This window comes from Notamacropus eugenii, chromosome 6 (genome assembly GCF_028372415.1).
Source record: "Notamacropus eugenii isolate mMacEug1 chromosome 6, mMacEug1.pri_v2, whole genome shotgun sequence".
Lineage (NCBI taxonomy): Eukaryota > Metazoa > Chordata > Mammalia > Diprotodontia > Macropodidae > Notamacropus > Notamacropus eugenii.
Genome location: NC_092877.1, coordinates 323744288 through 323760664, shown reverse-complemented (window position 1 = coordinate 323760664; position 16377 = coordinate 323744288). Strand labels below are relative to the sequence as shown.

The following is a 16377-nucleotide window of genomic DNA, read 5'->3' as shown; positions in this document are numbered from 1 at the left end:
TTCAATCTTATCTTTCCCTTCTAATCGATCTCCATGCCACTCAAATCTCTCCTCAACCTTTCCACTCAGCCACCAGTGATTTTCCTAAAGCACAATTCTGACCATATCCTCTTCCACTATTCAGCAAATTTCAGTGGCTCCTACTACTTCCATGATAAAATAATATTATTAATAATAATGACAGCAAACATGTATGTACCTCTTTAGTGTTTGCATAGCACTTTACGTATTAATTCATTTGATCCTCACAACAATCCTGTGAGGTAGGCACTATTATTAAACCATTTTTACAAATGAAGAAACTGAGGCATGGAGCTGTTAAATGACTTATCAAGAGTCATATAGGTACTAAATGTTTGAGGCAGGAATTGAACTCAGTTCTATCTTAATTCCAGGTCCAATGCTTTGTCTATTGTGCCACCTAATTGCTTAATAATGTAAGTTTTATATTTGACATTGAAAGCTCTTTATAACCTAGTGAGTTCCTACATCTCCAGTTTACTTTACTCCTCACCACTCAATCTGTGACCCAGCAACGCTGACTTATATGAAATTCCTCCAACCTGACCTTCCACCCTTTGTCTCTGTACCTTTGTACTTTGTGCTTGGGATGCTGGAATCCTCCCCTCCTACTCCTGTTTTATAGGGCTCCATTCATGTCTAAGCTCAAACCCCATTTGTTCTTTTCTAGTGCCCGCATCTCCTACTGCCTTCGTCTTCCCTCTCTTCTGTGTCAGTCTTGTATCAGCCTTCTTGTGCATTAGAGTGTAAGCTTTTGAGGACAAACATTATTTGGATCTTTCTTTGTGTGCTCATCACCTGGTATAGTGCCCACCACATAGTGAGTGTTTAATAAATACTTTTGAAATTTGATTTGATCTGACGGGTTTAGACTAGATGAAGTTATTTTAGGCTCTTAATCTAAGAACTGTGGACTCTTTCAAACTTGGGCCCACATCTGTAGGAAGCTTAGAATCTAAGGTTACCAGAGCTAACTCTGAAGTCTTCATGATTTAGTGGCCTTCATCTATACTGGTTCCTATCCCTGATTTTTTTTAAGTCATATCTGTGATCTCATCTGTCTGGAAACTCCCTTCACTGATGCATATAGTAACTGACCTGCAATTTATGTTCTTAGAGCCTTACTTTGGGACATTTTTAGAATTTAAAACTTTTCACATCCTTGCATTTTCCTGTATCTGTTTCTCATAGATTAAGATCTATGATAAGTTCATAGACTTGGAGCTATAAGGGATCTTATAGGCTATCCAGCCCAAGGTCCCTCATTGGCTTCCTGTAGAGAAACAGAGGGGTAGAAAAGTGAAGTAACTAACACAGAGTTACACCGGTCATAAATCAGAAAGCTAGGGTTTAAACCCAGGTTTTCAAATCCACTTATGTTTTTTTCTTCTATTCTGTCTCTTCTGTAACTTACAGAGCAAGGGCATGCTAGTAAATGTTTAACAACCAACTCTCTAATGGAAAAAGTGTACTATGCCACACGTTTAAGTTTCATTAGCATTATTACTATTTCTGCCATCACTTCCTTAAATCTCGACAATAATCACAACAATAGATCAAGCCTTTATCTGTAACATTTTCCAATGCCCATGGTATAAATTCCCTTACTAAAAATTTAACAATCAGCTCTTGAGAACTGGTTCAACTAACTGATGCTGAGTGAAGTAAGCTGAACCAGGAGAATGTGGTGCACAGTAACAGCAACATTGTACAATGACCAGCTTTGATAGATTTAGCTCTTCTCAGCAATACAATGATCTAAGACAATTCTCAAAGACTCATGATGAAAATGCTGTCCATATTCAGAGAAAGAATTATGGGGTCTGAATGCAGATCGAAGCATTCTATTTTCTCTCTTTTTTGGTATTTTTTGTTGTTTTTTTGTTTCTTGTGGTTTTTCTCTTTTGTTCTGATTCTTTTTTCACAACATGACTAATGTGGAAATATGTGTAATGTGATTGTACAAATATAGCCTATATCTGATTGTATGATGTGTTGGAGAAGGGAGAGGGGAGGGGGGAAAGGAGGAGGAAGAAAGGAAAGGAGGGAGAAAAAAATTGGAACTCAGAATCTTATAAAAGTTAATGTTGAAAACTGTTTTACATGTAATTTGGAAAAAATGAAATACTATTAAATGGGGGGGGGGAAGAGGGAAGAACTAGTTCAAGCTGGCTCTAGCACACCCTTGCAGAGGTATCCAAATTGGAAATGTAAGAATTTGGAGGCTTCTCTGACTTGAGAAGTCAGAGCCTGGAAAAGTCATGTTCTCTGATGTTCTCCTCACTGAAACAGACTGGAGCATCCTCAATACTAGAGAGAAACTTCACAAAGAAACTAATGGAGGAGTAGATAGAGCATTGGAGTTGAGAATACCAGCATTCAAATCTGCTCTCAGACACTTACTAGCTGTGTGACCCTAGACAAGTCACTTAACCCTGAGTGCTTAAAAAAAAAAAAAAAACAAGAGGAAAGAAAAAGAAATTTATGATTTAAACCAGCTGGGGTGAAGTACAGTCTGTGAAGTCAAAACATCTGAAGAAGGCAGATAACAGTTGTCTTGAAGAGATTAGAACAGAAGGGTGGCCTAAGAGCATGAATTTATAATGGACGGGGTCAACTTGGTTTCTGCACAAAGAGGAGCTGTTGTCTTAATTATAATAGCATTTAATGATCTTCTTAGTGAGAGTATGTGGGCTGGGACAAAGAACAGAGAACACGCTTCCATGCATAGCATTTTCCAAATGCCATAACTGGGAAGGAAAAATGTTTATGGTTTTTGCAAAGCATTCTGGGTTTCTTCTAAGATAGTCAAAATAAACCTTTCGGATTAACCAGAGCATAATTAACAGGGCTGATTTTTTTTTTCTTTTTTGCCTCCCAATGCTCCAGGTTTAGGGTAAGAGGCAAATCACAAGAAAAGAGGGACCAATCTGGAATTAAATAAAGCAATGTTGAGAGCTTGTCCTGAGGGTGGTGAATGGCAGTCATTGAAAATTCATCTCTGAGTCCTACTCCTTCTGAAGTTAAAATCCTGGACAATGAGGACTGATATTCATAACTATGACCCTGAGGCCCTGAAAGACCTTCCGTTTTTTCAATGAGGCTGCCTGTACTGAGTTTTTAAAAAAATAGCTGCATAATTGCACAGAGTGGGCCTGGTTTTGTTTAACTAACAGACTCTGAACATCAGATCACATGCTATGGAGCTGGAAGGGAATCACAGATCATTTGTCTAGATGGTGGGGCTGAGATGTAAACCTAGATCCTCCACTTCTACATGGGACATACTTCTTAATGTAATAGACAAGACTTTTTGGAAAGTGGTGTTCCCTTCTTTTGCTGCATAGATCTTCACACACTGCACTTCTTCTTCCATTATTATTAATTTTTGTTTATTCTAGAGCCATCACCAATTAATGTTGCCATTAGCTGACCAGCCTTTCTATTAGCAAATATTCTGTGTTGCCTTTTCATTTAGGGGTTTAATAAACATTTATTAATTAATCCAAATTCTCTAATTGGAATATAAATTAACAGTGGACATAACATTATTATTCTATTAAGCTTATTTGATTTAGTCTATTAAATTTGGGTTTTTTTCTAAATCTATTTTACTCTTCTCCTTTTATTATCTCCTTTGGGTAAAGTCAAGAAAAGAAAGTTGAGAAGTGCATATTAACTTTACAAAACAATAGGGAAGCTGAATGACTATATTTATGTAAAGGGAATGCTATAAAAAGAAAAAGGGTTAGTCACTGAGATCAGAACAAAAAGAATGAGATAAAAATGGGAGATTTGGCTTAAATATGAGGAACATCATTCATAACTAATTGCTATTAAGTAATGGAAAGAACAGACAAGGAAGGTTGGTGAATAACTATCTCTGAGGCCAGATTACGCATTAGTATATCTGGGATGATTCAGGGCTGATTAAATTAGCCCTTCCATGACATGGGGAAATTGAATAAGTAATCTAAATGATACTTCTCAAAAATGCAGGCATTTGTGAAGAAGGTTGACTTGATTTTGATGGGAAATATCAAATACTGCTAAATAAGGAAGACATATTGGTGCTGTAGCCAAAGAAATGGGGTTGATATGGACAGATATATAACTTCTGCCTTGTGGTCTTAGACAAGTCACTTAACTCTTTGGCCTCCATTGACTGTGAGAAGTGGAGGGAGGGGGAGAGTGTTGTGAACTAAATGATCTCTAAGATCTTTTTAGCCCTAAATCTATGATAACAGTTTAGGATAATGACAGTAATAATAGCAACCACTTATACAGCGATTTATGGTACAAAAATGCTTTACATGTTATTTCATTGGAATCTCACAATAGTTTCACAATAATTCTATTTACTATTATTATTTCCATTTTGTGGTTGAGGAAACTGAAGCAAATAGAGGTTAAATGACTTACCCAGGGTCACATAGCTAGTAAGAATCTAAGGTCAGATTTTAACTCAGGTCTTTAAGATTCCAAGCCCTGCCTTCTAGCTCCTACTCCAGTATGGACTTTCAGAAATTTCAAAGAAACTTTGGGCCAGCGGAGAGAGTGCCAGGCTGGAGTCAGAAAGACTTGATTTCAAACCTGACCTCAGACACTTACTAACTGTATGTGTATGACCTTGAGCAAATCGCTTAACTTCTGTTTGCCTCACTTTCCTCGTCTGTAAAATAAGGGAGATAATAGCCTCTATCTGCCATGGTTGCTATGAGAATCAAATGATATAACAATAAACCACTTAGCATAGTGCCTGTCATAGAGGAAGTATTATATAAATGCTAGCCATTATCATTAGGAGGGAAATAATCCTTTGCTATTATTATACTATGGGTATTTGGGGAGGGGGAGAATTCGGACCTAATGGGGCTACTCTCTATTCTCTGTACCCCTTAGCTGCCTGTGATCACCCAAAGGATCCTCCAACCCAACAGAATGATGAAGAATGCAGGTCCCTTTTTTTTCCACCTTTTCTTAAAAAAAAACTAAATTATTTTTCTTTTCTTTTAGGCTTGCCAATTTTACAATTCCCAGTGGTACGTAGTGAACTACAAATATGAAAAATATTCTGGAGACATTCGACATTTGCCACAGTAAGAGCCTTTTTCAGTTCTTATCTTTGCTTTTTTAAGCCTTTATTCCTATTTAGGATTTGAGGTGTGGTCTCTTTTATGTATGTGTGGAGCTAGGATTGAGTTAATTCATGGTACCTCAGTTTCCTAACTCATTAACAACAATGGAAGCCTGGTAATATGTTCAAGTTTGCTTCTTCCACTGTCTTCCCTGAAATCCACCAGGTGAAGAGACATGAGAAAATTGTGAGTGAAGTTCTGTGTGACCTTTCAGTTGGAGATTCTGAGTCTTGCTTCACACCCTTGATCTAAGCTTTCCCTATCAGATTCACAAGAGTCAAGAATGCAAAACCAGAGTCAGAGGTTTCTCGGGACAGAGACTTCCAGGCAACATTCAGACTCTGCTGATTCTACCTTTTTCTGTCCTGGAATAGCAAATGTCAGCCAAATGACATCAGTCACTAGTACCATGTCCTGATGTGATTAACATCCCAAGAGAGCAAACAGGGCAAGTGAACAACTGCTGTCTCCAAACCTCTGTCACCAGCTTCACATGTAGGGTCGTGATATCAGCAAGAGTTTGGATTATGGCACATTTTATGTTTCAAATTTTATCTTAGGATCATAACATCCTAATTCTAGAGCTGGACATGATTTCACTGGTCATATAATCCAATCTTGCATTTTACAGATAAGGAAACTGAGGCTTAAAGAGGTTATGTTAGTCATCCAAGATTACTTAGGTAGTAAGCAGCAGGGCTATGATTAGAATTCATTACCTTGAGAAAGAGTCTATTAAGAAAATCTATGTAATTTATTCTGCAAAGCCAAAGGATTTCACAGAGCATGAAACACTGAAAAATACCCTGGATTTATAGTCAGAAAACGTGGGTTCAAATCTTGGCTCTGCCTGTTCCTAGTCATGAAACCTTCAGCAAGGAAGAGGAGGATGAAAAGGAGAAGAAGGATGGTGATGGTGATTATAATGATGATGAAGATGAAGATGATGATGAGATTGATGACGATGATGATAAAAGTAGTGGCTGTTATTACTCATTTCATTCCTCTAACCCTTTTCTTTTGAAACTCAGATATTATATAAGGACAAGTCTTTCTGCTATTGTTATACTTTCATATTTGATGCTCTTTAGACTAATGTAGTGATGGATGATTGACTGCTATTTGTAATTAAATGAGTATTGGGATGTCAGCTCACCTGTAAGTTCTGTAAGGAAAACATCTTCCAGACCTGTAGCCAAAAGAACAGTGACATGTATGTGCCTCTTGGTCTCTCCATGGTTTTAATTTATTGCTGTACTTTGAAACAACAGAGACAAGGCCCCCCTTACGGACCTTTGCTTTGGGAGAATTTGAAGTAATCATTGCTTGAGGAACTAGGAACTATTGTATCAGAGGTCTATCATAACCAGACAGCCCCTTTGGTTCTATATTTTTTTTATTTCTATGTAGTAGGAGGAAAAAAGGTTAAGACTCCAAAAGCAAAAAATTTGTGAGTTATTTTTCTCAGAAAGGTTTTTGTCTGTTCTGTTACAATAACCTCATAAAGATTCTCCCTGCCTTGAGTTTCTCCCTTTTCCTGTCCATCTTCCATACAATTAAGTGATATTCCTAAAGTATAGGTTTGACCATGTCATTCCCCTACTCAAGAAACATCAATAGCTCCCTCTTGACTTTAGGTTCAAATACAAACTCATCTATTTGACATTTAAAATGTTTGCAATAATCTGACTCTGGCCTGCTTTTTCAGACTTATTAACTATTATTTTCCCTCACAGACTCTAGTATCCAACTAAATCAGCCTACTTGCTATCCCTCACATACAACATTCAGTCTCTCATCTCCAGGCTTTTGCATAGGCTGTCCTCCATTCCTGAAAAGTGCTCTCTCTTTACTTCAACCTTTTAGAATCCCTAGCTTTCTTCAAAGCTCAGCTCCGGTACAATGATTATCTTCAGTCCTTCCAGACTCCCTCACAGCTGTTAGTTCCTCTCCCATGTGAAACAGGTTATATTGACATATATATGTGTGCATGTGAATACACATATGGTATTGTTTATGTGTAGATACATACATGTATATGTATGTGTGTACATGTATGTGTGTATATACATACATATACATATGTATGTGTATGTGTGTGTATATATACATATATATATATATCTCGTTCTATTGATTTTGTGTTTTTTATGTCTACTAATGGCTTCAGGTAGGGCAAATTGTGTGAGTGCTCACTAGCCATCCCCTCCATCTCATATGATTACCTTTTGTTTTTCCTGATAAAATGTAAGCTCCTTAAGTACAAAGACTGTTTCATTTTTGTCTTCTTATTTTTATCACCTCATGTAGTACCTGGCACATAATAGATGCTTAAGAAATGTCTGTTGATTGATTGATTCATTCGTTCATTCTCTTTAGAAAATGCTCCTCTTAGTATAGAGGTCCCTGGAACATGTAGAAGGAATGAAAATTGAACCTACCATCTTTTAAAGGAAATTTTATGAATATAACTCAACCAAAATCCATTCTTTCTCTGATCACTAGAACATATCCAGTCTTAAAAGATTACCTAATCTCTCACAATTCCATTAATATGGACTGAGTGACGTGTGTCTTCCATTCTATAAACCATTGTTCAAAGCATCAAAAATGAATTTGACCAGATCTCTAACCATTAAAAAGAAATACAACCCTGAACTCTGTTCATCACTCTGTGTCTAACCTCCCATTAACCAATGCTAGGTGGGTCCCTGGTACATAGTAAATGTTAAATGAGCCATTATAGCTGACCACAGTCCATGAGTCAGTTTCTCTTTTTTTTTTTCTTTTATATCAAGCTCCCTCATTCAATTTTGTCACATGGTATCCACAGCAGCAACTGCAAAGCTAATCTTTTTTTCACCAGAGGAAGACTTCTCTTTTCTAAAAATAGTTTATATACTAGGAAATGGTGTGTCTTGAGAACAGTGTTCTTACAGCAAACAGATGGAATGTGAAGTGGTCCTAGATGGAGTATTTCTGGTTGTCTATTCTGAGAAGAAGCATTCCATCTTCCAGGCTTTCTATATCCATTAAATTCTTTGATGGCCATATATAATAACCCCACCCACGGGTCAGACCATCAGATATAAAAGGATAATCTTTTGAGGTGATGAGGGGGTGGCCCAGTGACAAACTTTTTTTTTACTTTTTTGTGTTCAATTTCACTGATTAAAAAAGTAACTATTTACGGTAAGCTATAAAAATCAAAGAAAATTCTGAATCTTTATCTCAAGGACAAAAATGATTCATCAGCTAAGGAACATGACTTGTCATTGAAATAATATTGTTTAGGGACTTCCTTAAGTGTTTCCCCTCATTTAACTAAAGGCAGTTGATACCAAGAAAAAGTTTACCATGGAATAATAATATCTTCACAAAGAGAACTTTCAAAGGGAAAATCAGAAATGTTAGAAATGATAATCAGAAAAAAATGGCATTTATTATTATCTCTTTTTTCCCTCACAACCTGGGAGGTAGGTGCAATTATTATCCCCATTTTGCAGATGAGGAAACAGAGGCAGACTTGCCAAGGGTTGCACTGCTAATAGTAGGCTGGATTTGAACTCAGGTCTTCCTGACTCCAGATCCAACATTCCATCCACTAGGACAGCTATCTACCCAGAAAGAAAGCTACATTGAGAGAATGTAAAAAGAAAATGCTACCAGTTCCTTCTTAGAAGGAATTTTTGTAGTTATTTTATGCAAAGGAAACTAACATTTTTGGCATCATAAAATTATTATGTTTTAGAGCTAAAGGGAAAATTGAGGAAACTTCAACTCAGAGAGAAGTGGCTTTTTTCTACTCACAGGGCATTCCCCTTATGCTAAACTAAAATAGAAAATTTGGGGTATTTTCTGGTAGTAGAGTGTTAAAATAAGCATCTTGTTCTCTGGGCCACTGAGAGACTTGTAATCCATGCACACATGGGAGTGCTTGGTTTTGAAGTGGGTCATGGCCAAGCAAGTCTAAATCTGAGTATATGGGGTTCAATTCCAAGTATGGACAGAGGGCAACCCACTGATTTATGCTCCAAGAGATCCTAACTGGATTCTACCTGCCAGAGGCAGTCATGACAGCAGCCAACCATGAATTTAGCATGCATGGCAAGTGAGGGAAGACCACTATGCCCTTGGCTGGCTGTCTTTCCCTAGCTTGGATGCTTTCCTCATTGGTGTTATGTTTTTCACAACAGTTGATTTTTTAAAAATTGTTATAAGGAAGTTGTATTTTATGAGAGAGCATGGAAAAGATACCAGTTATAGAACATTAATAGGCATTTTTAAAGAGACACCACATTGAAGGAGGGCTCCCAAACTTTTCCACTATTTATCTTCTTTTTGTTTCACATGCTTTGTTGTTCATTTGCATCTGACTCTTCATGAACCCATGGACCATATTGTCCTTGGGGCTTTCTTGGCAAAGACACTGGTATGGTTTGCCATTTCCTTCTTCACATACTTAATTTAATCATTTCTTTAGATACATAGAGCTTTGTGAATAGGGCATCTCTGAGAATTTTTCCCTTGGAATGAGCAATTTTCCAATGCAAGCACCTAAATGGCTTGATGGATAGAGTGCCGGACCTTCAGTCAAGAAATCTTGAGTTCAAATCCTCCCTCAGATACTTGGGCAAGCTACTTAACCTCTGTCTGGCTCAGTCTATTTATCTATAAAATGGGGATAATAATAATAGTAGCTACCTTCCAGAGTTGTTGTGGGGATAAAATGAGATGATATTTATATTTCTAAAGCACCTTATGACTAAATAAATGCTAGTTTATTATTAATAATAATTATAAAACATTCTCAGAAAGGTCATTGAGACAAGTTGTGTGCACTCTTCCTCTAGCACATCCCATGTTGCATTCAAGCATTGAGGAAATGGAAGTCCTCATACTGCATTTCTTCCTCTTTCAGTCTTCTATTCCTCAAGCACTGAACCATCATCCAAGTTAAACTTCTCTGGAGCTACCCTTTAGATCAGGGATTCTTAACTTTTTTTGTGGCATGGACTTCTTGATAGTCTGACCCTGAAACTGGCCTTACTTATCAACTTCCCCTTTATCTACTGTTCTCGTTTTAGATATCCTTTGTTGATGTTGTTCATTTGTTTCATTTGTGTCTGACTGTGACCCCATTTGGGGTTTTCTTGGCAAACATACTGGTGATGTTTGCCATTTCCTTCTCCAGCTTATTTTGTCAATAAGGAAACTGAGATAAACAGGGTTGAAGTGTCTGAGTCCACATTTGAACTCATGAAGATGAGTCTTCCTGATTCCAAATCCAGTTCTTTATCCCTTTACCACCTAACTGTCCCCAAATAGCTTTACTCAGCATATAAAATCTAAGCATGTAAGGTGACGTATTTGCTGAGCTTTAAGTAACAAATGACCCTGTATATCCTTATAATGGACTAACCAACCCCCTGGCCACTTGGGTCAATCCAAAACTTTCCATTTGTTTCAGCCTTTCCATATCTCTTCTGACAACCACCATCTGAATCAGCCTTTCCTTCAGGAATATGGACATAACAGAGGGACAGAATCAAAAGCCTTTTCCTCTTCATATGAAAGGAAGGCAAGAACTGTACAAAGACTTCCTGAATGTTGTCAACACCATCAATTGTTCGTTCTCAAGAAGTTCCATTTTTAGGCATCCATTCCTTTCCAGTTCCAATCCTGATTCTCCTAACCTTCTCCATCATTCTATAGTAGCCTCCTCACCCTGGAAGTCCGCCCTGCCCCTATGGCCCATTCCTCTGAGTAACTGGTTCCTCCCAGAACCTTCATTTTTCTGCCCCCTTATTTTTTGAATTAATTATTTATTATTTTATTTTCCCCCAATTACATGTAAAAATAAATATTAACATTCATTTTTTTAAAAATTCTAAATTCCAAATTCTCTTCCTCTCTTTCCTCCCCCTTCACTGAGAAAGCAAGCAGCTCTCCAGATTATATTTCCCCATTAGTCATGTTGTGAAAGAAAACAGGCCAAAAAACCCCAATAAAAATGAGTAAAGTTTAAAAAAGTACATACTTCAATCTGTATTCATACTCCATCAATTCTTTCTCTAAGAATGGCTACCATTTCTCATCCTAAGTCCTTTGGAATTGTCTTAGATCATTGTTCTGAGAATAGCTAAGTTATCCCTAGCTGATCATAATACAGTATTGATGTACACTGTGTACAATAGAACCTCCATATTTTAAGTAAAGTGCCCAAGACCACCATGTCTTCTTTCTTCTCTGGGCTCCATTTTCTGATTCACCAGAATTTTCCACCATGGCCCCTTGTGAGTCCCTTCTCCCTTTTCTCAATCTACCCTACCCCAACACCATGTCCCCACCCCTACTCCCTTACCCCCTGAACCCCCACCCCCACTTCCTTTTAGGTATTATCTTCCCCCATTTAAATGTAAGCTCTCTTAGAGCAGGGACTGTCTTCTTGTTTGTATTTGTGCTCCTAACACTCAACCTCTGTGTTATTGACAACTCTTTAAAGCCATCCACCTAGGAGTTCCTTATATTAATGAAATCAAAGGTCCAGTCCCTCTGTTTATAACACCAGAAATAGGTATTCCTTTCTTAATTTCCTTCATTTTTCTTCCTCCAACCAGAACTCAAAAACTGCATCATTTGGTGAATGGATTTGCCTCCCTTTACGCTGAAAAGGACACTAGATCTACATATTATATTAATATTAGTAGGGTGACAAACTGTATTCCATCCCTAACCACTGCTTCTCCATCCTGAGCAGCTAAAGGTGATATTATCATTAAATCATGAGTATGAGATAATGCAGGTGAGGCTCACCCAACTAACATACTCCTCATCTCATCCTCAGTCACTCTACTCACCAGGAAGACCCCTATCTTAAGTCCCAGATCCACAGTAGGAGGTTACTAAATCAGTCTTAAATAATTCCATTTGAAGGTTCTTTTGGGGAATGATAAAATGTGCAATTATTTCAGACAGTTTACATAATGTGACCACCCTTCCTCCTCCATCCCTTCATCTCCTTTACTCCTTAACTCATAATTGAATTTCCCCACAGCATCCTACCATAACTTAATGACCGTATGAGCTCTACACCATCACTATGAATAGTTAACCCCAAGCCAATAGTTCCCCATGGAGATCATGCTCCAAGAAAAAGCAATTCTGTTAACCCTTTCACAGCCATATCATTTATTTAACTCTGTAATGTACAATATCAAGCCAGTACTGTCACCAGCAAGAACACCAACAGATTTTTCAGGAACACTATGACACACAGTGGCATAACATTTGAATAGCACGTAGCTTCCCAGCAGTTTCACAGAAGACTGAAACAGCTGGTCTGTTCAGCACAGTTTTTCAGTGGAGAAAAGAAAACTTCCTTTTGATTGTCAATGACAGCCTTAGGAAAAAAGAAGAAAAGAGAACTCTTAAGCACCTTTTCCCATGCCTCCAAATAGAATTACATTTTAAAAGACTCTTGGATAAAACTCAGAGAAAGATAAATCCCAGTGGTACACTCAGTTTCTCAGAACTGGTTCAAGTTTATCTCTTGAAAGCCACATCTCACAAACCCTCATTTTCTTCTGAATTTCCCTGTGAATAACCAGAATTTAATCATGTGGCACCATCGGTCAGTCCTTGTCATTTTCTAATCTTTCCTTTCTTCAGAGTTGTCATTGCAGAAATGTTTTCAGTCCTAGAACTATTCCCAGTTTATAAGGCGACTATCTTTAAAGTCCTTCACTGACTCCTGTACCATTCAGAACACCTGGCAATGGGTGCCATCTTTTTACCTCCTTTACACAGAGCACATGACATGTCAGTCCTTGTGGCTCATTAGACGCCTAAGATCATAGGAGTCAGAGCTGGAAAGGAATGGAAAGGTCTTCTAGCTGACTCCCTCCATTTACAGATGAAGGAACTAAAGTCCAGAGAGGTCAAAATATCTTGCCCAAGAACAGAGGTAGTAAGCCTTTATTCAAACTCAAATCCTCTGGATTCAAAACCCTTGCTTTTTTATTGTTGTTTAGTTGTTTCTATTGTGTCTGACTCTTCATGATCCACATTTGGGGTTTTCTTGGCAAAGACAGTGGAGTGGTTTGCCTTTTCTTCTCCAGCTCATTTTTCAGATGAGGAAATTGAGGCAAACAGGATTAAATGATTTGCCCAGGCTAACACAACAAGTAGGTGTCTGCGGCTGGATTTGAACTCAGGTCTTCCTGACTCCAGGCCCAGCACTCTATCTACTGCACCTACCTACCCATCTTTTTTTCCATACCTCTCTTCTTTTAGGGTTCATATAAAATTTTAGCCATGATTTGAGGTCAGTTCTCTCTCAGCTCCCTTTCTAAACTATCTTCTAGATTTATTTAAGTTTAACATTCTTGTGAAAAATCTCTGACAACAAACTGGCAAAGAAGCTAGCTCTGTGGAGGAACTCAGAGATCATCTGGTCCAATATGATCATCTTATAGATGAAGAAGGAGGCCCAGAGCTGTCAGGTGACTTGCCCAAGGGTCATACAGAGGGTCACAGAAGCACATTCAAATCCACTTCTTTTGACTCCAAGTCCAGTGACCTTTCTGTGGGTCCACAATGGCCTCCCTCCTCCCAGACTCTCATAAAAGCCTGCTTTGATTTCTTATTTTTCAAAGTCCATAGGTCAGACGCAGCCTTCCCCAGTGGATATGCTAATGTTATTTCAGTGTCCTGCTTCCTGTCTTCCCCACAGCTAATGGAAGCAGAAAGGCAAAACTAGTTTACAGTCCCTGGAAAGCAATCATTCCTGGGAATCAGAAGTTATAATCATGGAAGAAAACCACTGGAAAATAAAAATAGTTGGTCCAAGTCTTTAGCAAAATTATGATATAAGGGGAGGTTTGGGGTATGTGTGTGTATGTGTGTGTGTGTGTGTTTAGTGCTTCTATTTCTCCATCTTCATCTTTTCTCTGTGAGATTCTCCCAGTGCTTTCATCCCCTCTTCTCTGCCCTCTCCCTTACTAAAATCTCCCATCAAGAAAGAATCTAAATTGGTCTTCTGGAAAAAGCAGTCTATATTCCTTGCCTGGACTTCCTCTCCACTCATCTCATTTATTCCTTAGCCCTCTGCTTAATAAATTTTTGTTGAATGACTGATTAAACATAGAGGAGCTCCCAAAAGACTGATCTGACCAGAGTAGGTGACATCCTAAAAAGAATCCTAGATTTAGAGTTAAAATATCTAATCTCAAAACCCCAAGTTTTCCCCCTGCCTCAACTACATACCCCCTCTATAGGGGAAGGGTGGTAAATAATTTTAGAGGAGGAAGGAAAGGGGATAAGCATTTATATTATTCCTGTTATGTGCCAGGCACTGTACTAAGTCCTTTAAAATTATTATCTCCCTTGCTACTTGCACCTTACAAGGGATATGTGTTCTTACCATTTTTAGTTGAGGAAACTGAGGTAAACAGGCTAAGTGACTTATCCAAGATCATTCAGCAAGTAAGTATATGAGGTAGGATTTAAACTCAGGTCTTCCTGACTCTAGCCCCAGCATTCTATCCACAGGAGAAGCCACATATCTATTTGAAACTGTTTCCTCATCTGTAAAATGATAGGGAAGGGAATGCCTAAGAATTGAAGTGTCCCCAAACTCAGCAATATATCTTCCCCTCCCTGCCAGAACTATAAGAATGGTCCCTATGCCCCAGGATGTTAAGTGATGATTGAGATCTTTGGCCGAGGGCTTCTTAAACTTTTTCCACTCATGGCACCTTTTCACTCTTTAGCAGAGTTGTTTCATTGGCATCGCATGACCTGAGGGCATGCGCAGTGCAAAGTGCCTATATGTTGTGTTCAGAATCCAGGCTACAGCAAAGTAACGCAACATGGGCAAGTGCTGCCAGAAACACCTTGGATTCATTGCCACTTTTGATTTTTAATTAATTTTTGGTAATTGCACATTCAGAAGCCTTCTACTGTTGCCCAATTTTTGACACCCCATATGGGGTCACAACCCACAGTTTAATCCACAACTTTTCTTTGCCCACACCTTTAGTAACAAGTCTTACCTGACTTTCAAAGAACAAATACTAATGTAACTGACTATCTCAGTCTGTGAAACCTAATTGTGGCCTCTGATCATTTAATTCTCCCTGCTCTATTCCAGCATCTCCATCCTTACCCACCTTAGACCAGGGGTAACTTTTGAGCAGGCTTTAAAAAAATATGGCACTGATTTCACTCTTTCCATTCAGTGATTTGCTTTGGAAGGTTTGAGAAGTCAACTGACCTTTTAAAGTATAACTTCATAGATAGAGCACTGGACTTTGACTTTGGAAGAGCTGGGGGCAGATTCCCCCTCTGATACCGCCTCTGTGAGCACATGTGAGTCCCAAAACTAATCTGAGTCTTACTTTCCTCACTTGTAAAACAAAGATAATAATATCTTATCTCATTCATTTGGTTCGAGTCTCAAAGGAACATATAGTAAGTGTTGAGCAAGCCTTAATGCTCTGTGATCATTATTAACATCTATCTATGTAAAATAGGTATACTCACTTGGAATACATTGACTAAATCACATCCCAAAAGCACTTTGAGTCCATTTGGTGAAGACTCGATCAATACAAACATAAAGCATTCCTGGTTTTGTACTTATTTATAGAGCATCCCCTTCATCCCTTTGTTTGTAATCTGAACTATCAATAACATTTTATGAGTGAGTGAAAATTTTGTGAGTCAAAATGGAATTTGCTTCTGGTTTCTAGATCCCAAATGAAAGTCTGTGGTTCTGTCTAGATGACACCAAATATCCTGATGGAAAGAAGAAATACATGGATGCAGCCTTTTCTTCCTAAAGCCAAATGTCTATTTAGAAATGTTGATATGCTTGGCTCAATGTTTTTTGCTTCCCTCCCAAGGGTTGTTTTGGAAATCATGCACAGCCTTTAAAAAGTCCTGTGGAATCAGTTTGCCATTCTGCGGAGCTAGGTCTATGATACTGCTCGATCCTTAGGATGGGTGATGATATCATGATGAGTAAAAGTTCAACTGAAGGAATTTTCTGGATGCCCTGTTTCATAAAATGAGGATAACAACATTAAGTGGGGCAAATAAAAAGATCACCTTCTTAAGTCTTTCCTTTATGTAAATCAGGGGTTCTTAACGTAGTTCTGGGTCTGATAAAGCCTATTTCTTCACAGAATAATGTTTTTAAATGCATAGAATTAAA

General features: G+C 38.2%; 1 protein-coding gene across 5 annotated transcripts in view; it reads left to right on the top strand.

Annotated features, from left to right (window-relative positions):
* DOCK10 (dedicator of cytokinesis 10) overlaps positions 1–16377 on the top strand; it is a 358984-nt gene that overhangs the window by 194866 nt on the left and 147741 nt on the right. For all 5 annotated transcript variants that reach the window (XM_072617984.1, XM_072617982.1, XM_072617986.1 and 2 more), the window contains exon 4: positions 5038–5120. In XM_072617984.1, coding sequence (XP_072474085.1) covers positions 5038–5120 — 83 coding nt within the window. The remainder of the gene's footprint in view (positions 1–5037; positions 5121–16377) is intronic.